The 25,665-nt window shown below is 38.1% G+C and overlaps 1 protein-coding gene across 5 annotated transcripts in view; it reads left to right on the top strand.

Moving 5' to 3' along the window:
* Nucleotides 1-25,665, top strand: part of CHST9 (carbohydrate sulfotransferase 9) — a 269,480-nt gene that overhangs the window by 145,531 nt on the left and 98,284 nt on the right. For all 5 annotated transcript variants that reach the window (XM_055102565.1, XM_055102564.1, XM_057300453.1 and 2 more), the window contains one exon: nt 15,661-15,702. Coding sequence is in view for 3 of the 5 variants with exons in the window: in XM_057300453.1 (XP_057156436.1) it covers nt 15,661-15,702 (42 nt within the window). In the remaining 2 variants the exon portion in view is untranslated. The remainder of the gene's footprint in view (nt 1-15,660; nt 15,703-25,665) is intronic.

Raw genomic sequence — 25,665 nt, 5'->3', positions numbered from 1 at the left:
AATATTTTTCCTTAACCTTCATGGTAACTTGAAATGGACTATATCTTTCTGCAGCAATAGGAGCAATATAGCTATATGATTTTTAAAAATTATTTATTTATTTTTTAAAATTATAAAATACACATAAAACTTACCATTTTAACCATGTTTATGTGTTAAAAATGTTCAGTGGCATTAAGTACATTCACATTGTTGTGCAACTGTCACCACCACCCATTCACAGAAATCTTTTCATCTTGCGCAACTGAAACTCTGTATTCCTTAAACAGTAACTCCTTATTTTTCCATCCCTCTGTCCCTGGCAAGCACGATTTCACTGTCTGTCTCTATAAATTTGACTACTCTGGGTACTTTATATAAGTAGAATCATACAATATTTGTGGTTTTGTGACTAGCTAATTTCATAACATCAAATTTCATCCATGTTGTAGTATGTGCCAGAATTTCCTTCCTTTTTAAGACTGATTCAATTGTATGTATATATTGCATTTTATTTATCCATTCATGCAACAATGGGCACTTGAGTTGCTTCCACCTCTTGGCTATTTTGAATTATGCTGCTGTGAACATGGGTGTACAAATATATCTCTTCAGACCCTGCTTTCCATTTTTTTGGTATATGCCCCAGAAATAGAATTGCTGGATCATGTGGTAATTTACAAGGTTTTAACTTAGGCAGAAAGAACAAGTAAATTTGTAAGACTCTCCATATTTCATCATTATTTACTTGTTGGTGTATTTTTTGTTGTTGCTGTTGTTTTTTACTCTCTTGCTTTCTTCTGGATCAGCAATATCCAATAAAAATACAATGTAAGCCATATATATAAATTACATTTTGAAAAGCTGCATTTCAAAAAGTAAAATGCAATAGGGGAAATTAATTTAATGATATATTATTTAAGCCAGGATATTGAAAGTATTATTGCAGCATGCTATCAATATAAGAAATTATTCATTAGATGCTAGAAATGATAGATAGGCTGAACGTGTGTATTATAATAGAAAATAGTAGATTACATGATGCAATCATTGAAGAAAAATGTAGTCTATGGAAACAATAAAGTTATGGTTAATGAAAAAAACACTTTACACTACTTTAGATTTTAAAGTAACATTTTAATTAATTAAAATTAAAAATTCAGTTTCTGAGTTGTGCTAGTCACATAGCAAGTTCTCAACAGCCACATCTGGCCAGCAGCTACCATAGTGGACACTGAAGAACTGAAGCCCTTGCTGGAAGTTCTTTTTTTTTGAAACTGAATCTAGCTCTATCATCCAGACTGGAGCACGATCTCAGCTCACTGCAACCTTCACCTCCCGAGTTCAAGTGATTCTCCTGCCTCAGTCTCCCAAGCAGCTGGGATTACAGGTGCATGCCACCACACGCAGCTAATTTTTGCATTTTTAGTACAGACGGGGTTTCACCATGTTGGCCAGGCTGGTCTCAAACTCCTGACTTCAAGTGATCTGCCCACCTCAGCCTCCCAAAATGCTGGGATTACAGGCATGAGCCACTGCACCTGGACAGAAAGTTATCTTCTTTATTTAACCCAATGCAAATGTACAAAATATTTTTTAAAGTAAGATATGAATTCATTTTTAAAATTTACTTTTCTAGTGTTTATCTAAAACATAAGAAAAAACAATTCTTGTCATTTTCATAAGAGAGAGAATAAAAAGAGAGATAATCAATTTTTTAAATATAACCCCATAGCAGAAGTCTTTAAATAACGCTTCCCAACATATGTGTATTAGGTCCTGGTTTCACATTAAAGTACCAGTAATGTCCTATTCTTGGTATCCTAATTATAGTTGTAATGTTTGAATTTCAGTGAACTTCTGAAGAAGCATTTAATATACATACTTGGCAGCAATGCTTTCTTATCTGAATGGCTTGAGAATTGGCAGTAGTCAAAGACCTTGAGAGCTTGTAAAAATTAAAAAAAAAAACTTAACTAAATGACCTGAAAGATGGATTTAATCATCTCTTGTTTTTAAATAACGTATAATGATTAGTGGCAAAAATAAGCAAACAGGTGTCTCCAATCAGCTTGCATTGTTTGTCTTTTTTCTTTTGTTTTGCTTTTGAGACAGGGTCTCACTCTGCACTCAGTTGCTCAAGCTGGAATCCAGTGGCAGAATCACAGCTCACTGCAGCTTAGACCTCTTGGGCTCAAGTAATCCTCCTGCCTCAGCCTCCTGAGTAGCAAGGACACACAAGCGTGTGCCACCACATCCAGCTAAATTTTTTTTATTTTTAGTAAAGACAAGGTCTCACTATGTTGCCCAGGATGGTCTTGAACTCCTGAGCTCCAGTGATGCTCCTGCCTTGGCCTCCGAAAGTGCTGAGATTACAGGCGTGAGCCACCATGCCCAGGCACTTGTTTGTCTTTTCAGAGACCACTGAGTTGTGCCCGGTATAAACACAATAGGATCTAGTTCAGTGTAAGTTAGGCATCATACCCTTTCCACTAGTAAATTATCAAATTCATTATTGTTACTCATGAGAAAATGTCAAAGGAAGATTTCTTTTCTGGGTGAAAAGTAACAGGTTTGGCTATGAAGATGGCAGATATGAGGGACCACTCAGTTCATATTGCTGAAAAAAAATGTAAACGCCAAGGCTAAGATGTGACCAATTTAGATTTTTAAAAACAATTTGACTTCAGAATTTGTATGAACAATATACTACGTGACACAATAATCAATACTCATTGATGAAGGACCTCTCTAAACGACAGAAAACAAATGTGCCCAATAAGCATGTAGATGTTCTTCCCAGCAGTGGTGTAAGGAGACTTGAAGACAAAATTTAGTTCAGAGCTTTTTCAACCAACAAAAATATAGCAGCTGTTTAGCAACTCCCCACTTCCTCCTCCCTGCAGCCCCTGATAAGTTCTAGAGATCCACTGGACAGCATCATACCTACAGTTCACAATACTGTATCGTACATGTAAAATCTGTTAAAAGGGCGGTTCTCATGTTGTGTTCTTACCATAAAATAAAATTTTTTAAAAAAATAGTCTCTTTCTATCTAGCAAGAGTGAATGGCTCATTGCAGGTATAAGCACACTAAAAAGGTAACCAAAATGTCAAAAATCATGTCGTGGCCCAGTCCTTGGTCCCAGGCACTTAGAGATTTAGAATATACTGGTCTTAGGCAGGTAGGAAGTTTTGATGTTGCTTGGCTTTGCCTGAAGTGGGAGAAATATGATCTTAAGAAATGAAGCTTTTCAACTTTTCAGCGTGTTTGAAAATTATCTTAACAAAATGTTGGGAAACAAAAACAAAACACAGCACCTGTGCCTCTGTATTTCCTTCTATAGAAACCCTGTAATGTAATTCTAGGTTACATTATTTAATTCTAGGTTACATTGTATTCCCAGAGGTCTAGTTGGATTGCCACATCAGTTTGTGTCTTCCAGACAGTTTAGACAAGCAAGAGATATTTGTTTCTTTTTTTAATTGTCCATCCTTCTTTCTTTCCTGAACTGGAGATAAAGGAGAGGTGGAAGTCCAGTTATCCTCAGCCTTGAGACTTACCTATGAAGCAGGACTCTTGCTTCTTCCGTGTCCCATCGGAAGAGCTGATGCACCTTGCTCTCTTTTCACCAACCTGAATCATCCAGTGTCTGTATTCGGTCTGCATTCAAAATATCATACGTACTGTTACACTCGGAAAAAGGGTGTGTACTTTTGAATTTGGCACACGAATATAGACATATATATAGCATTTTATATATTTTTATTTTTTCCAAATTCATTGAGGTATAATTGACAAAATTATATATATCTAAGGTGTACAATTTGATGTTTTGATATTTGCATACATTGTTAAATAATCACCATTATCACACTAATTAACATATCTATCACCTCACATAATTACCTTTTGCATGTGTGTGTGTTGAGAACACTTATGATCTACCCTCAGCAAATTTTAAATTTTACAATACAGTGTGGTTAACTATAGTCACCATGCTCTACATTGGAGCTCTAGAACTTATTCATCTTGCATAATTATATCTATGAGTTCAACAATTTTAGATTCTACGTATAATTGAGATTATGTAGAATTTGTCTTTCTGCCTCTGGCTTATTTTACTGAACATAAAGTCCTCCAAGTCCATCCACGTCATCACAAATGGCAGGATTTTCTTCTTTTTTGAGGCTATATAATATTCCATTATGTATGCATTATATGTAATGCATTATATATTATATGTGCACATATATAATACATATACATATATAAAATGTATATATGTGCACACATAAACAATGGAATACACACACAAACACACGTCTCACATTTTCTTTATCCATTTATCTGTTGGTAGACATTTAGGTTGTTTCCATATCCTAGCTATTTTGAATAATGCTGCAATTATATAAGAAATGCATACAACTTCATAGCAAAAAATAACAACAACAAAAACCATGATTTAAAAATGGGCAAAGACCCTGAATAAACACTGCTCCAAAGAATGCATACAAATGGCCAATAGGTGTATGAAAATATATTCAACACCGCTAATCATCAGGGAAATGCAAATCAAAACCACAATGACATATTAGCTCACACTTATCAGAATGGCTATCATCAAAAAGAGAAAAGAAAACAAGTGTTGGCAAGGATGTGGAGAAAAGGGAATCCTAATACACTGTTGGTGATAATGTAAATTAGTACATCCATTGTAGAAAACCATATGGAAATTCCTCAAAAAATTAAAAATAGAGCTACTTTATCATCCAGCCATCCCATTTCTGGGTATGTAGAGCCAAAAGAATTGAATTCAGCATCTCAAAGAGATATATTAAACTATTTTTCTCTAATTTTAAATAACCTGCTTCAGTAGGCCTATATTTTTCTATTTTAAGAAAAAAAGCTTTCAACTTTTTCAACTTGCAACTTTTTTAGTTAAAAAAGAACACACACATTCATCAGTCTATGGTAATTATCCCATCAGAAGAGATAAAATTAAATTCTGGGGAGTTGTAGACAGGCATCACATTAGCCAGAATGGGAGAGGAAGACTTCTCAGAGGAGGAGGCATTTGAGCTAAATCCTGAGTGATATGAAGGAACCAGCCTTGAGCAGATCTGAGAGAAGAGTGCAAAGGCCCTGAGGCAGGGCAAGCTTGGTGGGTTGAGGAAGAAGAAAGAAAGTTGACATGGCTGGAGCATGGTGAGCAAAGGTGAACGTGTGGCAGCATGCAGCTTACATGGGGCCTTATAGACTGTGGGAAGCAGTTTGGATTTTATTATAATTGCATTGAGAAAAAAATAAACACTGGACAATTTTAAGCCAGGTAATGAAATTTTTTTTAAGCTCTCTGACACAGGTGGGATTTTAGAAAAAAAGTGGAGATAGGGAGCCCATTTAAGAAAGCTGTTAAAGTAAACCAGGAGAAAAATGAAGTGGCCGAGACCAAGGTGGTTTCAGTAGAAATAATGAGATGCTGTCAGATTTAGGAAGGATTTTAGAAGTAAAACTGATAGCACATGCTGATAGAGTGGATGTGGAAGGATACAAAAACAGAGATAAAGGATGACTCCAGGTTTAAGCTGAGAACAAGCTGGTGAATAATACTATTAGCTGAGATACAGCAGACACAAGAGGATCCATTTGGGGGGCTGAGGATAAAAGGAGATTTCTATTTTATTTATCTTAAATTTGAAATGACTGTTAGCTACCAAAGCAATGATGCTTCTTGGATATCTACTGCAATTATCTAGGTTAGAAACAGGGAAGCAGCAGTGCGGATGGGGGAGTGGGTGGATTTGAGAAATGTTTGAAGAAGGAATGAACAGGACTTGGTTATCGATGATATGTAAGTAATGGAGGAATGCAAGAGGAATTCCAAGGCCCCTAATTTGAGTGACTGAGTGCCACATTCCCTGAGAGGCGGCACAGGAGCCGGAGCATGTTTGGAAGGGAAGCGGAGGACTTCATATTTAGATAGGCTCTGTTTTGGTGCTCGTGGAAAACCTGAGGCCATGTGCTCTGGGCACATTCTTATTTGAGCTCAGGTAAGAAATACAGTTCAGAAATTTAGGAGTCACCAGTGCTAATATAGTTGTCATTAGAGCCAACAAAATGAATGAGATTACCCAGAAAAGGCCCATAGCATAAAAAACAAAAAGAGACTTTATTTCAGATCAAAAGAAAAAGCTTGATGTGTGTCATGCTGGGGAGCAAAGTAATCTTGAAAATGAGAAAAAGAGAAGGGAGGGAATGACGCAAACATCCTTCCAAATCAGATGCATCATTTTATCAGAAGTAGCTCCTCTTCAGCCAGGACCTGCAACAAGGAAATATTGGACATAAGTGCAAGTCTCACATCCAAAGAGCAAAACCTGCAACCACAGAGCAGGGTGATAAAGAACTCAGAAACTGAGATGTTGATCTTGAATTGCGTGTATGAAAGGGGTGGGGTAAAGGACAGACCACTGTATATCCAGGTGATTATTTGGGTTGGGTGATTGTCTACCAGACAGTTGAGGACAGCAGATGACAAACTGGAAGTAATAGGTACAAACCACGGTGACAGGAACTGATAGCAAGGGTGCTGGGCTATTCAAAGAAACCTCATTCTGACTCCAAGATTAGTGAACACTCACTGCCCAACAGCTGCCTTTCTGGAATAATACAAGGTCTGTGTCTGGGAGGAATTCTGGAGATTACTTGGTGCTAATTTTTAATTTTACAAATGAATTGAATAAAGCCCTGGGAACACCTGCTTTCAGGTAAAGTGTGTGATGATAGTGGAGGCATTCCTGTTGTACCCTGATACTGTTTATGGAGCTATTTTCAAAGGATATGAAACTAATTTTAAATATGCCTCTGGTATGTTGCAAAGCTGTATCTACTTCTGGCGGAAGTCAAGTGTAAAGGGTAAGAGTGCAGGCTCTCGTTTCAAACTACCCAAACTAGAATCCTTGCTTGTCCCTTATGAGTCCTATGACCTTCACCTTTCTCACCTTATATGTAAAATGGAGATAATAATCTTTTTATCTCATAGAGTTTTAATAAGGATTAAGTGAGATAATATCTGCCAAGCCCTTGCCTAATGTCTACCTGGTGGTATGCTCACAATACATTTTAGCAATTTTTTGTTGCTTTTGGTAATTACCTAATATCACTTGGCTCTGTCTTTTAGCAGCTCAGCAGAAACCATTAGTAACAAACCCTGAGGTGCGTTGTTCTGGCACAGGGTGTGCATAAAACAAATATTTGTTGAGCAAGTGACAAAAGAAGGAAGAAAAGAAGGAAGAGAGGGAAGGAGGGAGGCTGTGCTGTTCAAAGACCTTTCTTCATTATCTGGCCCACATTCTGAAATGTGGAAATGTATCGGGTATTGTTATTAGTAGTATTACTCTTTTTCTGATCTATGAAATATGCAGTCAGCACTTTTGTCAGAGTAGAGGAAAGATCAAGAAGGAAGGTGTATGTCTCTGTGTGTTTTGAGCCCAGAGACACTGTCAGGGGTTTGCTCTTGTTTCTACTGCTAAACTCCATCTCTGGACCTCTAAGGCTGCACATATGGGGTGTTTCTGTGTGCCAGTCACAGGCTACAGAGCACAGAGACAAAGAGCCTTCCCTTAAGGAGCTTGCAAATGCTAGAGACCAGTGGCACAAAAGGATTTTTAGAGCAACAGAAGCTTTGATAGATCGTGTGGTGTAAAGGTTAGAAGCACAAACTCTATGGCCCGACCACCAAGATTTGGGTCCAGCACTTGGCAAATCTGTGACCTAGACAAGTTATTAACCTCTCTGAGCCACATTTGCTCCTCTAAAGTAGGGACAGTGATGATGCATGCGTGGTAAGGTTAAGAGCAGATGAGTTCATGTATATATAAAGGGCTTGGCCTGGCATGCTGCTCATGCCTGTGCTGTTGCCTTCCTCCCAACGAGCAATGCCTGCTGTAGTTCAGAGGATGGCCACTCTGAAACTGAGAGAAGAAACCATCTTAGATCTTGAAGAATCTATATGAATTTTTCAAACAGAAGGATGAGGGCTGTTTCAAGCTTGGGATTAGAAGTGGCCTATTCAGGGGACTTTCAGAATTTGTAGAGAATTCTGAGTTACACAGGGAAGCAGAGATTGTATTTAATGCAGTTATACTGGATCCTGTAACAGTGAAAGGAAAAAGCAAGGTTTTTGGAGAGGAGTGTAGCATAGGAAAAACAATTTTTCAAACAATTCATTGGATAAATTGAGATGAAAATGAATGCTGAAGCCAGGGATACCAGCTTGGAGACAGTTGTAATTTGATGTGCTAAGGACCTTGGCCAGAATGCTGCAGCACTGAAAAGCTAAAAAGAATGATTATGAGATATAGAAAGAAAGGATCAAAAGGTGGCTGGAAGCAAGTGTTGGGGAGAGGAGATGGTGGGGGGATATGTCAAAGCTGCATGCCTGAATGGCAGGAAGAAGTGTCCATATAATAGACACTTGTGCAAGTTCAGAGGGGTGGGTGGTTTGGGGACAAGGATTACAAGTTTCATTCAAGTCCAGCTGCACTTGAGGCAACAATGGGACACTGATGTGGAAGCTAGAATTTGAAGAAGCAGAATTGAAGTTCAGGAGAGGTCAAAGCGAAGATTGCATAAATATTTGGAACTGAATCAAGTATAGGTGAGAGTGAAATAATTGAGAGAGAGAAATAGTATGGCAAGATTAAGGCAGGCTACCATGCCAGCCAGTAAGCCCACCATACTTGGGAAACTGTTGTGAGAATTGCATGAAGTAACACATAAGAGAACACTTATGGGATGGGGGTGGGGTGGACTATTAAATACAATATAAACAGGAAAATCTTGATGATTGCATGATAATGAAGAGCTTTTTTGTTTGTTTGTTTGTTTGTTTTTGCCCTATTTCCTAGAATCTCAAGGCTGAAGTGGACATTAAAGCATTGTATAGGTGAAGGTGAGGGAATGAGGGCTCAGAGAAGCTGAATGAATGGGTTTCCCATGAGATCGCTGAAGAATCAGGCCTGGGATCAGGCCCTCCACCCCTTTTCAGTGCTATTCTCACTTTAGAGGCTGCCTCTTGAGCTAGTCCTGTCTCTCAGACGCTCCCCGAATATGATTCGATTTTCACTCTATTTTACACAAAGCGTGCTCTAAAGTGCTGGATTCTCCTGCACAGGGGGTCTGGCACATGGACAAGCACACCCAGCAGCCGGCAGTGCGCAGGAAGCTGCCTCCGCACAGTCACGGCTTTATGCAGGGCATCCTGAAAAGAAGCACTTATTTCAGACACTGATCTTGCATCTCGCCGTCTTTTAAGCTTGTGTTTCCTTTTAATTAACTAATTTTACAATCTTTAAATCATGAAACAAGCCATCTACTCATATACTCTTTACTTGTTTACTCATGTTAATCAAATAATTAATCCATGGCTTGTAATCTCCTTCCAAAAAGATATTTAAGCGGAATTCTATTTTATAAAAAGAAAGTTTTCAATCTCAACCACATCATGGCAATAATTACTTTTATAACCAGATCGGTTAAAAACTAAACAGCTATTTTTCAAAGTCTATAAAAGTGATGACCCATGTACAAACATTTTGAACAATTTAACATAATTTTATTGAAGGGATAGCCATTTGAGAGCTTGACCTTTTTATGAATTCCTTGTGAAGTCATAGAAATCTGAGTACCTTTCAAATTTTCTTCTTGAAGGAAATAACTTGGGAAGTGCCAAGGAAATAAACGGAGAAAGCATTTAACATAAACTGAAATCATTAATACCTAATGGGAAAACATAATATTCTATTCTGAGGCATTTTAAAACAGCTACTACAAAATCCTTTCTAGGGTACTAGGAAGTTCTTCAAAACTGGTGCTTAAATAGTATTACCTAAAGAAGGACTTGATGGAAATAGAACATATGAAGCCCAAAGATTAGAAAAAGGTGGATGATGAGATTCAAATTACAATCAGCCCTTCATGTATGTCGGTTTCTGCATCCATGGATACCATCATACGTGGATTTAAAATATTTGGGGGAAAAAACATGGTTGCGTCTGTACTCAATAACTGCAGACTCTTTTTTCTTGTCATTTCCTAAACAATACCATATCACAACTATGTACATAGCATTTATATTGTATTAGGTGTTATAAATACTCCAGAGATGATTTAAAGTATATGGGAGAATGTGCATAGGTGATATGCACATGATATATATCAAGGACTTGAGTATTCACAGATTTTGGTGTTTGCAGGTTGCCCCAGAACCAATCTGCCACAGATACCAAGAGACAACTGTACTTCATTTGAAGTACAGTTGCTATTTTTGGTCACAAATTTCCTTAAGCTTTATCCCACCCTTGGTTCCTTGGTTCCCCATGGGACCATTGCATCATGGGTTCTTCTGTGTTGTTACTGTTTGCTGGAGAGACGCGATGCCCTTTCAAGATTTCCTCAATTTTAGAGTTAGAAAAACCAGTTCTATTAGCAAAATTTGTATGCTAAAACCCTTTTGTTTTGAACCAGTGAGGTACAAAGTCAAGAAATACATGGGTTAACTCAAGGAAAACAGAATCAGAGTGCTCTTCTTTTGCAAGAATAGTCTTTTTTCTAAAACTATTTAATCACTTTGTGGTTTCTTCTATCTTCTTTTGCTCTGTTCTCCTGCTGACCAGGAGAACTGTCTTGAGCCCCCTTTCTGGTCTGCAGCAGCACACCCAACCCACCACAATCATTCCTGTCCTAACGCATAATGGGAGGGAGCAAAAGAATTCTAGACTTGGAGGCCAAATTCAGGCATCAAATTCTAGTTCCACCACTAGTTTTGCAATCTTGGGTAGGATACCTAAACTCATTCTCTTCCTCCTTGTCCTTCCATTTTAAACGTTTTAATAATTTTATCAAAGTAATGAATTTTATCAAATGCATACATAGTTAAAGTATAAAATACAATAGAAGTTACTTTTACTGGCCGGGCACAGTGGCTCGCGCCTGTAATCCCAGCACTTTGGGAGGCTGAGACGGGTGGACCACGAGGTCAGGAGATCGAGACCATCCTGGCTAACATGGTGAAACCCCATCTGTACTAAAAATACCAAAAAAGTAGCCGGGCCTGGTGGTGGGCGCCTGTAGTCCCAGCTACTCAGGAGGCTGAGGCAGGAGAACGGCGTGAACCCGGAAGGCAGTGCTTGCCGTGAGCCGAGATCGTGCCACTGCACTCCAGCCTGGGCGACTGAGCGAGACTCCATCTCAAAAAAAAAAAAAAAAAAAAAAAAGTTGTTACTTTTACTGGCCTCCTAAGTGATTTGCCTGATTAAGCAACTCTCTCCGTTCTCTCAATATATCCTACCGACTGATGTTCACAGCCAGCTCAGTACCGGATGCCCTCTAGCCGGCCTGTAAACTCCTGATCCCTCCTGTGGAGATGGATGTGGACCAAGCGTCAGTGGTGTTTGTACTCAGATGTGCTGTGCCAGTTTTGCTAGTTCATATAATTATTCAATGATAATTATGTAAACCAATGATATATGGGTGTGTAGAAGAGAACTGCTATTTCTATTAAAATGTTTTGTAAAGACTCAATAAAATTGAGTTACTAAAAATAAAAGGCTATATAGGCCGAGCATGGTGGCTCACTTCTGTAATCCCAGCACTTTGGGAGGCTGAGGCAGGCAGATCACAAGGTCAAGAGTTCGAGACTAGCCTGACCAACATGGTGAAAATCCATCTCCACTAAAAATACAAAAATTAGCTGGGCATGGTGGCACATGCCTGTAATCCCAGCTACTCAGGAGGCTGAGGCAGGAGAATCGCTTGAACCCAGGAGGCAGAGGTTGCAGTGGGAGGAGGTTGCAGTGAGCCGAGATCGCGCCACTGCATTCTTGCTTGGGCAACAGAGCAAGACTCTGTCTCAAAAAAATACAAAATAAAATAAAATAAAGGCTATAGAATTATATGTGAGCTAGATAGTGGTAAAATATTGGGGAAAAACTTAAATCTAAAAGGATTCTGCTTTGTGCCTTTTTCAATCTACTTTAATGAAACAGAAACTGAGAAATATACATGATGATTATGGGTGTAGTTTATGTAAGAAAATGCAGAACTGGAAATATGTGGCTATATTCTATATGCAGAAATCCTGGTAGTATTTCCATGGGATTCTTATGATACTAAATTAGATAAGGTTCACATAACGCACTCAGCAGCATGTCTGATATTTAATAAGCGTTCAATCCATGTTAGCTGTTATTGTGGTTATTATTCATTTAATAATGGCGCATCCAGGCGATTTTAAAAGAAAAGATAAAACAAAAGGCAAGGTGAGACCAAATCAATCTTTCAAAAGAAAGTATTGGGATAAACTTTTAAACCCAGCAACCAAAGGACCTAAACTTCACTGTGATTATTTTTTTCTTTGCATCCAAATATCTGTGTGTAAAATTAAGAGGATATTGATGATCAAATATCTACAAAGTTTAGCTGGAAAAACAAATCCTGATTCATTATTGAAAATAAAGCCTTGGCATTCCAAATGTAACCCTATTTCAACTTTAACAACAAACTGCCACATAGCCTTAGGAAGCTCTCTAACCTTTTCCTATCCTTGTATTCTCAGTTAGATAAGGATGATGACAAACAACTAAATTAATTTATCACATGGCCAGAAGAATTATTTTGAATTCTTTGAGAAAAGTACACTATGGTTGTATTTGTGTTCTCTCACTTGAGTGTGAGCTCTACCTGGCTCAGTGCTGTGTGAAGCTCTCCAACCCTCAGGATAAGGATCAGTGAAATGCTAATTTTTTAAAAAATTAAATTTTCATCAAAGCTCTAGACCTATTCACTTATTATGATGTTTATGCCAAGTTTCAAGAGGTAAAACATGCTTCACCACAAAAAACGATGATCAGAATAAGTTATGGAATGAAAGGAAAAGATCCTATTTTATTTGATTATCTAAATTAAGTCTTAATTCTTTTTCAATCTTCTAAACACAATATAAGAACAGATATACTGGATGTGAGGTTTAAACTCATTAATTTTAGTGGCTCTGGCCAAACCCAATTAATTTCTGTTTGTGAAGCAATCCCCATTGTTGGGGTTTCAAGTTATTTTCACAGTTAACCATGGAAGAATATGCATAGCTATTCAGTACATGATCTTGTAGCTAGTCAGTCAGTCTATATTGATTGTATGGACTGAGCCCAACATCCTACATATTTATTATGTACAAATATACAGAAAAATAACAATGATTTAAAAGATATAGTTAAAGCCTTTAAAGAGCTATATACTATATTACTATTATTGAGAGGTGGGAGAGGATACTTTTCCTTAGGAGACAATTCAAAAGATAAAAAATAAATTATATTTATTTCCCTATCATTTAATCGATGCTTAAAGAAATAGCTCTTTCAAAAATTTAGGTTAATTCAATATATATGCATAAGACTAAACTACGTTCAGAGAAGTTAAAAAGAGGAACCAGACTGGATCATCCCAGTGTTCAATAAGTTTACTATAGTGGGGGAGAACGGCATTTATCTAACTAGTATACTTCCATCCATGATGTGTGGAGGGACAAACTAGACCAGGGAAGAATTACCAATACCTGAGTGTACTCTCATTGTAATGCCCTAATATCAGGTCTCCAGACATCCTTAAGAAATTGCCAGATTTGCACAACCTTCATATTTGAGCCATCATGGAGATGGAGGAAAGAGCCTATCATGTCCACATTTTTTAAGGAAATGACTTGATTGTTATAAGTCAGATAGCTTAAAAGCAATATTTGATGAGAACAATCTCTCATACAATCAATAAGCAACTTACCAGAATATTGTAGGATATAAAGAAGCAGATTTTTTGAATAACCAGTTTTTCCACACCAATTTAACTTCCTTCCTTGATTCAGTGACAGCCTGCATAAATAATGATAATATGCTAGAAATAATCAATTTTGTGTGGAGGAAGATTTTGTTCTAGTCTAAACAATATTCTTATCACTAAGCCATGATACTGTGACCTTAATCATGCTACCATTACCTGGGTGAACAGGTAAATATAGAGTTACAATTACAATAAATTGGGTGGGAGCAATGCATTACATATCCAGGTCCAGCCCCTGGGGATCAGTTGTACTGAAGGACCTGTGACTTACTGATGAGCCATATGACTCATAAATACCTGCCTCCAAAATGCAGATATTACTAAATCAAGTAGAATGGCCAGTACCTTACACCAGGAAGTTCATAACAAGACAATTAAAAATTCCCTTGGATATATGCTTTAAATCATTCTAAAAACAGAGTAGCATACCATTGATGCAAGTGTAAACTGGTATTTTTTGGCACACGTGAAATTTGCTAAAAAATAACTTAAAAGACAAGTGCCAATAAGATTTTTATCTCAATTAGGGTTAGCAAAGCAATATTATAAATGAGTCACACTGAGACTAGGTGATTTAAATGAGGCAGGCTAGCAGGACAGACAATTAATCCTACCATTGCTTAAGCCACACCATCCTTTAGTACTCATTCAAGTTTTAGTCAACATATGTTGAAAGATATTTTTTAAAAGGCATGCAGAGAGCAAAACATTACATATATATTTATAAAATACAGAATAGAATATATATTAATATATAATATATGTAAGTGTATTATATAATATATATTTCATTATATTTATATATTATATAAAATATATGGTATGACATATAGTATATATGTTATAATATGTTGTATTATACATATTATATATATACATATATATATATAATGTTTTAAAGGAAAGAAATGGAACCATGTAACCCAAAAAGCCAAAAACTAAGTAGTCATATAATTACATTCTTACTGCTCTGTAAGATTGTTCTCAGAAGGAACTGAGGCTCTTCTCTCCCCATAGGTGACTAGGCCAGAAGAAATATACTATGTTACAATAGGCCAACTTCATCTGGCAGAAAGATGCCCTTGGTAATCACCATGAAAAATCACCCGTTCAAGGAAAACCTTAAGATTTCTTTCTTATAGCTGTTTACTACAGAATAAACTATCATTCGTTCTGGATAATTTAAATATCCGTGGGGTTGCTTGCCTCAGAGCCCTCTTTTTTATCCTAGCTTTCTGTTCATTTACTCTTCCAAGCTTCCCAAACTAAGGCATCCAGTAGTGGGTCACTAATACTCAATACCAGGAGCTGTACATGGCATCTCTATCTCAATTTCACCCAAAGACGTCAAGCCCAAGTACTCAATTTTACACAAAGATTTTATTAATAAATGAAAATATTATTGTATATTAGCACATTGATCTGTTATGGGATGGAATGCTGAGAATCAAAGGAAATTGTCTTCCTTGTGATGGTCATTTTCCAATGCTACCCACCCCCCAGTCCCTGGCTCCATTTCCCTGCCATAAAGAGTACAGGCTCAAAGCCCAGGCTTTTCTATACCAAATTTTCATGGTAATGCCAGGTTTCCTAATAAGTGACACCAAGCTTAATCAGGCCAGAAACACAGGGGATGACACATTTTATTTCATGACCCTCTCCCTCCCCATCATTTTCCTTGTTACAAATAAAATATGAGAGGCTTTGAGGCATCTTTGTGTAGAAAGTTTTATGAATGTCTTTGGATGTGATGGTAATATATGAATTTCTTTCCTCTTCTTTTTCAGGATGGGGACCAGTGAAGTACTTGCGGCCTGTACCCAGAATCAGTGAGTAACTTCCTCATAATGTTTGAATCTTGGGTAGTTATAGATAAGCAGAGCAACAACTAGAATATCTGAAAACCTCAGACTGTGGCTTTTAAGCACCTGTTCTGCTGATGATAGCCATCCCTAGGAAGCACTGCCTAGGTGGCATTTTTGGAGTACATAAAGTCTTGGAGGGTGGGGAGAAAAAGCAAGCAAACCACGATCCTTGTCCTCAAGGGATTTACAAAGGAAACTAAAGGCTCTGAAGACTGATTTCAGTTATATATAGGATGGTGTTTACCTTATTTGAAAAAGTTTACATATTTTTCTATTTTTATTTTAAAAGTACTTAACACTTTCCTGGCACATTGCACTATAGTCTATTGTTTAAAGTGTCTTCCTCTATGAATAGAGTAAAACCTCATTAATTCAGATACTGCTAATACAGAATTCTTGAGAATTTGATCTAGACTAAGCTGAAATTTAGCTTTGAATTTTCTGCAAGGAATGGATTTGCTAAGTGAAATGGAATCTTTGTGACCCATGTAAAAAGAATACATTGTTTTCATGGCTTTGGCATACAGTGGTCTTTAGGCAAAAAGATTCAGCTGTAAAATAAAGATTATTAAGATCATGAAGTAGATATCCCCTTAGACAGACTTTATTGGCAGGTAATAGTATTGAAAGTAATAAAACAATGTTGCTTTAAATAAATTCTGACTTCCATAATTCAGTCTAGATCTTCCTCTCCTCCTTTCCAAACTAATTATTCTAATCTAATGAGGTTTACTATTGTGTAACATGTGGATGGAAGCATTTAGTAATAGAAGATGATCAATTCCTATTATCTTAAAAATTTATAAATATAAATTCTAATTTTGGGATGCATATCTGTAATGTTGATCACCTAGATGACAGTAGTATGTTTACTTTACAAGAAAAAAATGATATATTATTCCATTTTCTTTTTCATGATCTCACATGGTAGGTAACATTTGTTTTCATTTAAAACTCAACATTTTTGCAAAGCAAGCAAGTCAGATTCCTAGGGCAATAGCAAAGATTTGAGGTGAGGGAAAAAGACAAAATCAGACCATGCCCTCCTAGGGGTATATTGAAAAATTGGAATAGTAACTGAGTCACCATGCATCCATTTATTCCTTTATTCATTCAATAAACACTTAGCCAAGGGCCATGCTTATTGCATCAAGGGATGTAGAGATAAATAAAATTCCCTTTTTGTCTTCACTTTGCTGGTAGCCCATAAGTTGAGACAGAGATGGAGACAAGTGATTTTCTCATGTGATAAGCAATGTGTTATCCCAAAAAACAAAGTACTTTGGGAATGCACAGAATACACTGTTAAATCTAACAGGAAGAGTTGGGGGAATATTCAGTAACAGTTATCACGCTTGAACTGATTCTTTAAAGAATGAATGGAATTTCTACAAGTAGAGAAAGGGAAGGGCAGCATTTCAGGCAGTACAAGCAAAAGCATGGAGACATCAAAGCACATGTATTGCCCAAGTAAAACAACGTAGACTTAGAGTTAGTTGTATAGAGCTGAGGGAATGTGGGAGTAGTGTATGGTCTATACATAAAGGTATATTACCAAGAAAAGATACCCTTTAAGTGGTCGAAAACAATAATTGGAGTTTAGAGAAAGAAAGATTTGAGAGTCTTTTGCATAAAGAGTTGAAATGTGAAGAAATGGAAGTGAATAAGATTATTCAAGGGCACAGGAGAGAACTTTTAGGAACACACGATAGAATCAACTTCTTCCTGAGACAGGAGAAAAGGATGAGTGGGGAAAAACTAAGATGAGTTTAAAGATGGATATAAAGAAATTTGAGGGAGTTTATGCCTGAAAGCTTCCATTTTCTTGCCACTATACTGTGAACAAGCATGGGGTGTAGAATAGGAGGACACAAGTTCGAAACTCAATTCAGCCACCCACGAACAATGCAACATGGGTAGGTCACATAACCCCTCTAAATTTCCATTTTACCATCTGTGAAATGGAGATAATAATAACATGCAATTCATAGGTCAGAGAACTTCATAACACATGTGGAGGCATTTTATAAACTATAATGCACTTGGCCAGAACACATGCTGGGTGACCTCACTGAGCTCTTGTTTATAAAACAGGGACAAGCTGGGCATAGGGGCATGTGCCTATCATCCCAGCTACTCAGGAGGCTAAAGTAGGGGGATTGCTTGAGGCCAAGAGTTCAGGATTGTAGTGTGTGATGATTATTGTACCTGTAAGCAGCCACTGCAGTCCACTCTGTGCAACACAGTGAGACCCTATCTCTAAAAAATCAAATAAAATAAGGACAACAGCACATAGCTTACACAGGTTACTGAGAGCATTAAAGATATGGTATCCACCATGTGTGCTCTATAGATAGGAACCACTGGGTTACTGTCTTCTGTGAGTAAGAGCTTGTCTCTGGGGAAAGAGGAAAAAATTCTGCAATGGGGAAGCAAGACAAGAAAGAGACATGGAAAAATATTTTTGAGTGGAATTAAAAGCCCATCCTGAAAACATGAGTTTGCAGGTACAGCCACACCTGTGTACTCTGGAGCAATCAAAAGGAATGAGTTGATGGTCTGGGGTTGGGGTAGATCAAAGCAGGTATACTAGTGGCTGAGAGCAAGTGCCATTGAGGGGACAATTGGAAACGTTGGCCAGTGCAGATCTCAGAAGTTTAGAGGCCCTGTTCTCCGGCCTCAGCATTAGTTTGACAGAATGGTGCCCTTTCTATTCAGAGTCCGCAGCCTGTATCCTGTGACTTGTTGTTGTCAAGTAAGTGAGTGGCTTGTGCAAAGGACTGAGCAGCCAGATGCCTCCAAGGTTATATGCTGTCACCATCAGCTAACCTCCAGCCCTGACGTTGCTGCTCAGATTTAGGACAGTGGCCAGCCAGACCCCTGCCTGACCCTCCTACCCTCTCACCTCCCACCCTTGTCTCACATCCCAACTGCAGCCTATTCCCAGCCTCCCCTTTCACTTGAACTTTCATTCTTCCCTAGCACATAAGGTAGTAAAAAAGCTGTCCACCTCCTCTGAAATAGAAAGGTAAAGTTTCAGCTAACTATTAATAAAAAGGAGCCAGACTGCATGCTACCTGCCCCTCACACCTTTAGCACCAAGTTTAAACCTCATTCCAGAATTTGCTGGTTGCAACAGGCAAGATTGCACTTCCTCCCACACTTGGAAGTGAGTTATCTCACCATCCACTAGGAAAATGTTCAGTGTCCTCTTAAAATGTTTAGTGAGCCTTGGGGACCCCAAGAGAGAGCTGCCAAGATCTATCTTGATAGTTACTAAACTTACCTCCGAGACAGATTTGAATTGTTAGAGCTTTCATCCTCAATTTGCCAAATGGCAGTAATAAAGGAAATATAGGCTATATCTTGCACGTTATTGACTCCTATTTTAATTAATATAAGACACATTCCTCATTTGGGAGCATGGTTGATTCCCTCAGTCAATGGCTATTCATTAAATATATCAAATGCAAGGTGCTAGCTCCTAGTCAAGATCTTTGGAGATAATGAATATAAACATCTCCCATGAATAACATTTGAAACATCTGGAAAAACCTATCCAATTGGACAAAATTCCAGGCACCTGTGAAAAGACAGCTCCAAAGACTCATTAGGGATTGAGAGACTGAGAGCATTTTCTTCTCTCTTCTCAGCCTTGGCTCCCAAAGCCCACTCTTGTGTGACTTCCAACATGAATCACGTGAAATTCACTTCCAAGCACCTTGCTTCCTGTACATTTCTTTCAGTCCACTGTGGTAACCTGCTAATGTAGAGATTGCCCCATGGCACATTACTACCCTCAACCCCACAGGTGGGACTTCCCTACACAGCATGAACCACACTGAAGTGCAGCCCTGCCTTTCCCAGGGTAGGAAGCACCAAGTAATGTGTCTCCTAATATGGTTTCAGACAGGGTACTCTCTCCCATTCTACAAATGCACATCAGTCCTTTCTCCAAGGTGCTTTAATCTCCTAGTGTCATGCCAGACACCCACCCCCGCCAGTGCCCTCTACAACTCCCATTTTATTTCTGCCTGGTTTGTACCTGGTTGCCTGCTCAAGAAAGCAACTCACCACTCATTAAAAACAAATGCAAAGACAAGCATCTATTCATTTTATTTCTTTGACCCTAATTACACCCTCCTTATATTTCCTCCTGTAATCAACATGTCTCCCATTTCTGGGTTCTTTGTGTATGTTCTTTTTCACTCTTGTTTCTATCCTTTACATATCTCACAGATTTTAGTAATCCTTGGAATATGGTCTTTTAGTTTATTTCCCACTTAGAACACAAGACTCACATCCATTCAGTGGCAAAGCCAACATTAAGGAAAGGTGTGCAGTGGCATGTCATTAACATGTTTTTCTCTCTCTTTTTTTTTTTTTTTTTTTTTGCCATGTAGTGAAACAGTGGTCAATTTGGACCAGTTCTGTGAGTCCTTGATGGCAAGAATATAACCCAGACTAGCATCTCCGATTTGGAGATCGCGATATAGTTCAAAGCAGAATCTAAAACTTGACTCTTCTGACTCTGACTCCTTTACGTCTCTAGGCCTCCATTTACAGGAACTGAAAGAAAATACTTTTCCTCTATTTTGTAAGTTGAGAGTAATTCAAAATCATTTCTTAGGGTCATTGAACTGAGAAATGTTCCTTGGAATTTCATGAAGAATATCTTGAAGCAGGGTTTATGTACCAGCAAAAGGATACACATATTCAAGGGTAATACCTTTTTACATATTGATAGCATACTCTCTCTCGGAGTAGAGGGCTGCTTTGGTGCCAAACTGCAGTGCCGTGTGATTTTAAAGCTAGAGTTAATCCTTGCAGGCTACTGTGGGTCCACAAACCGGCACTTGGTGCCCTAGAGCTTTGCATTTGGTAGGCATGTTCTCCTGGGCACGGGTCCTGAAATGGACTATTGTTTACCTGTACTCAGTGTCTTTGCCCTCATTTGGCAAAGGGAGGGAGGTACATCGTATTCACAAGCACTGCAGATTGCAGAGATACAGTTCCCAAACATAAGTCAAGACTCCAGCCCAGCACGGGGCGTGGCTCAGGGTATTTTCTGGGGCACACATTGCTAGCTCCTCTGCACTCAGTTTCTCCGGAGAATGAGACAAATTGAGAAGAAGGTGCTATGGTGTTAGAATCAAGGGTGTGGTTGTCACGAAGGTTAGAGGGTAAAGAGGGCCGGTACCCATCTCATAAGTGTCCATATCTGGCAGGCCCACTCTCCTGCTCTCTCTCCTGCTTGCCTGGGGGCATGTTTCCTACCGTCAGCCTGAACATTCTTTTCTGTAAATCCAGGATTACCAAAGTTGGTAGGAAAGGATAGTTAGAGACTTTTCTGCAGCCTTCCTAAGCTTTTGTGAGAATTAAGCCTTACAAATCTTATAAGAATTGATGAACATGATGATATTTTTTAAAATTCAGCATAAATCTTCAGATTCGTAGCCTAACAATCTCAACTGAAAAGCCCTTATCCTGCAGGGGAAAGAAAAAGTACTGTTTGCCAGCCTTATCTACTGTCAGACCAAGCCTCGATTTTCCAACAGTTTGTACCTTCTGCACACACTGGGGCTGTCCTTCTCACATGTATAAAAATAAACTGTGAAGTTGTTGGGTTTTTTTCTTTTGTAGGGAAAGGGCTGTATATGATTATTCTTGTATGAAAATAATTAGCAAAGAAAAAGTGGCACCCTGCGGTTAATTTAGCTATTCTCTTAAATATTTTCCTGGTACCTGAATTACATGAACATAATATTCTAATAAGCTGATCAGCAAGTATTTTTCTCCTTCTCATTGAGGTTCGGAGTAATCTAAAGGGTCAAGGTTTTCAATCTTTTTCTCTTGCATTAAAGTGATCTGTCATTTCCATCATGACAACACTCAAAAGTCAATTTTTGGGGCCTTGTTAAAGTGCCCCATAGAATAATTCAGCGGTGATGGAGATGGAGCTCTTCTCAAAGTGTAACTACTCCCCTTGCTGGCATAGTGTGGCAATGACATTCATCTCTGAAATTTTTATCTTGATTCTGGACAAGGCTTTTTGGTTTTGGTTTTTGTAATTCTTTATGTTTTTGAACTTCACAATAAATTGAGGCTTAATCTAAGGAAACTGCATGCATTAATGTTGTCATCATACTTGATAAACTAAGTTGATAAATTTATAAAATACAAGAATTCTAAAAATGTTTCACATGCCTAGAAAGTAGGGAAATATTCCAAACAGTGTTCAGTAATACAATTTTAAACAAAATAATAGAATCTCTTAATTTTAAAATTGATGTATAATTTACAATAAAATGCACAGATCTTAAGTATTCTCTCAATCCAGTAAGTTTTGAGAATTATATACACCTGTATACCAGCCACCCAAAATAAGGTATTGAATCTCACACCCTAAATAGTTTTCTCTTTGCCCTTTCCAGTCAATTCCAATTCAAAACCTCATCACCTACCTCCCTACCCTTCTTCTACCTTCTCTCTACTTCCCAGGAAACCACTTCTTACATATTTCACCATAGTTTAGTTTGGCCTATTCTTGGACTTAATATAAATGGAATCACACAGCATGTACTTTGTAAAGGCCCCTTTCACATGCCGTAATATTTTTGAGATTGTTGCATATATCAATCATTCATTCCTTTTTTATTGATGTGTGATATTCTACTGTATGTCTACATTACAAATTACTTATCCATTATCTTGTTTTTGACATTTGGATTGTTTCTAGTTTGAGGCTATTATGAATAGGACTGCTATGGACATTTTTGCACAGATCTGTTTGTGAATATGATGTTCTTTGACTTATGATGGGGTTATGTCCCAAGAAGCCCATCATAAGTCAGAAATATCGTTATGTTGAAAATGCATTTAATACCCCAATAATTTGTGATTAACCGTAAATTTTCCAGTGTCTCCTTGGTTTACTCTCTTTTTTCTGAGAAATATAAAGTAGAAATAGAAATTTGAGTGTTTTGAAAATTGTCAGGCTTGAAGTACTAGAAAAACTCAGTGTGAGGTTTGAATGTCCCATGTATGATAATGACTTTAGATAATGATCTTTATATCACAAGTGATTTTATAGCATTATTCACTGTCTTTCAGCAAGGACTTCAGTTTCAGGGAGGCAGAACATATGATTTCTGTTCTTTATCCTCACCTTTGCAGCGAGAGGATGATGGCAAATTATGAAACTCTCCTAATAATATTATGTATTGCATACAGTGATTCAATACTGTAAATCAGTATTTAAATAAAGTCTTTAATAACTTATGTGCATACTATATCTGTCATCATAGATGTATACATACACACAACTATAGAAAGAGAGATTGATGTAAGTATAGATATATAAAACATCCTCATCACCTTTATTAAGATAATGTTCTAACACAACCTAGAGCTTAGGAAAGCTCTAACACTATTTCCTTTGATTAGTGTTTATTGACCCATATTGTGCTAGGCACTGGATATACAGTGGTGAGCAAACGTCCAGGTACCTGACCTCCGGGAGCTTACTGTCTGAGGGGAGAGTTAATCAAGTAAACAAAGGTACAGTTTTTGATTTTGTGAGATTTTCTGCAGGGAAGCAACAGAGTGCTATAAAGACAGGAACAGGGGCCTGCCTGTGCAGGTGGCATCTAATCACAGACTTGGGTCAAGGGGGATCCAGCCATGTAACCAGTGGAGAAGAGCACTCTGTGCAGGAAAAGCAGCAAAGATGAAATCCTTAGGCAGGTAAAAGCCACGTGTTCTAGGCCAAGGTAACAGGAGAGGAGAGAAACGGGTAGAGTGAGGTAGGAAAGAGGCGGTGGTGAGCATGCTGGTCATGCTCAGGGGTGATAGCAAGGCAGACTGCTCTGCCTTTCAGCAGCTTATAAGCCAAGCCACATTCCTTACAAAAGAAGCATGAGGTGTATATAGCCATAATAAGCCAAAATTAATGCTTTTGTTTAGAGTGCCCAAAAAGTAACTTACATTTATAAGTGGTGACTGATAGCCCATGGCTGGGATGAGCAGGGTCAGAATTCTCAAGACAGGAGGTCTGTAGAATAGTGAGACAGAAAGGGGGATGCTCACCAAGTGGGTTTGAATTTAGGATCCACATCAGGTACATGTGCATGCATATACTGAAGAAGTTTGTAGAAGGCCACGTGTCACATGATTAGGCTGAAGCAAAGTCTTGAAATAATATCCAGGACTTAGATTGAGACCTTGCGAGGGACCCAAATCTCACATACACCGTCAATCTGAGGCAGGTAATATGGACTGCAGAGAAACAAGAAGCAGAGAATTCTACTAAAAACGGTTTTAAAGAATTCATAGAAATGATGCAGAGTGATAAAGGAAAAGAAGGCCTGAAACCATGTGTGGAATCCTCTACCCTTTGGTCAGCCTAGTTTATTGGAGTATAGGAGCCCCTACATAACCCTCTCTGTGACTTTTGAATTTTTCAAGCCATTATTTCCTGCTATTAGGAAGTATGTACACATATGCTAGCACGTATCCCTCCACACAGAGTCGCCAGGAGAGGCAGGGGTCTGTGTGACTGGACACTCCCAACAAGGCTGGGGGCAGGCAGATGGCTGAGCTGGGTGCAGAGTTCAAAGTCAGTGTCCCCTCCTTGATTCCACGCCCTACACTGGCCAGGCAGCGTTTGCTTTCCTCTTCTCAGGTCCCTTCCCCTCACACTCTCCGAAGGATGCGCAGTGCCTGCACACACACACACACACACACACACACACAACTGCCTCTCTGGTGATCATTTAAACTTCGGAAAATAAAAAGAATGTTTCTTTACACTGAAAAATTGGAGAAATGTGCCAGGATGTCTAATCATGGGGCATGAAATTCCAGGCCGTTGAGCTTGCAGCACAGCCAGAATGCACCAGCTACAAGAATATCTTAGCAGAAAACTCTAGGAATTTTAATACTTTTTTTTTTTGAGCTTTGGGATCACATTAGATATCTGCAAATGACCATAAATAAACCCTAGTTTTAGGAAGAGGCTCATATGGAAACAAGTATTCATGAAGTAAATCATTAACTTCATAGGTGGAGTCAAAAGACTAAAAATGTAGAAATGAATGAGTAAGGAATGCAGGGCAGAGTCCTCGGTGACCCCCACTAAGGATTGATAAAGAAATAAGCAAAAAAGAGACAATAGAAAAGAGAGAGACCCTAAAAGAATGACAAAAACTGGGAAAGCAAAAAAAGAAGAGTATCACAGAAATAAAGGTCAAGAAAATGTCTAGAATGTGTTGTGAGTAGTGTTTACTACAATTGAGAAATCTACCAGATGTAAACCAGAAAAATTCCCCCTTTTCTGGGGGAATGGGTACACAGAAAATATTTTCCAATCAATCACTGTTCAATTTAAATGTTTTTTTTCAGGAGGTGGACTTTATTTCTTACATAAATCCTCCAGTTTTTGATTCACTGCTTTCAAAATCTAGAAGTAAATCTGTAGTTAAGCTTGGCTGTTTTCTAATGGAGCACTTTGAGGGGCTCTTACAATATAAAATATATGTTTGTTGAGTTAGTTGCAAAAACATTCGTTTTAACGGATCTGTAATTCTTTAAAAGGTTTTCCATTCATTGTATTAGATATTTTTTCATACCTCCTGAGGCTAAATTCAGCTAGTTGATATCAACATGGAATTGTAACACAGGAGCATAGAACTAATTTACTCATTTGACTTTTAAATTAGTTTTGTGTGTGTGTGTGTTAACTAAAATTGAAATGTTTCGATTATGAGTAACGCCAAGATGAACTGGTACACTCCATTGACTTTAATGAAGTGCACATGTTCTTGTAGGCTTGTGAATGAGGGCCTGGTTGCAGAGTTCTTGAATCTTGTTATTTAATATTTGTTGCACTCACATATTTTATTTATGATAATACCACAATCATAGCTT

This window comes from Pan paniscus, chromosome 17, assembly GCF_029289425.2.
Source record: "Pan paniscus chromosome 17, NHGRI_mPanPan1-v2.0_pri, whole genome shotgun sequence".
In the NCBI taxonomy this organism is placed as follows: Eukaryota; Metazoa; Chordata; class Mammalia; order Primates; family Hominidae; genus Pan; species Pan paniscus.
Note: the sequence above shows the minus strand (reverse complement) of the source record. Positions and strands in the feature narration are given on the sequence as shown.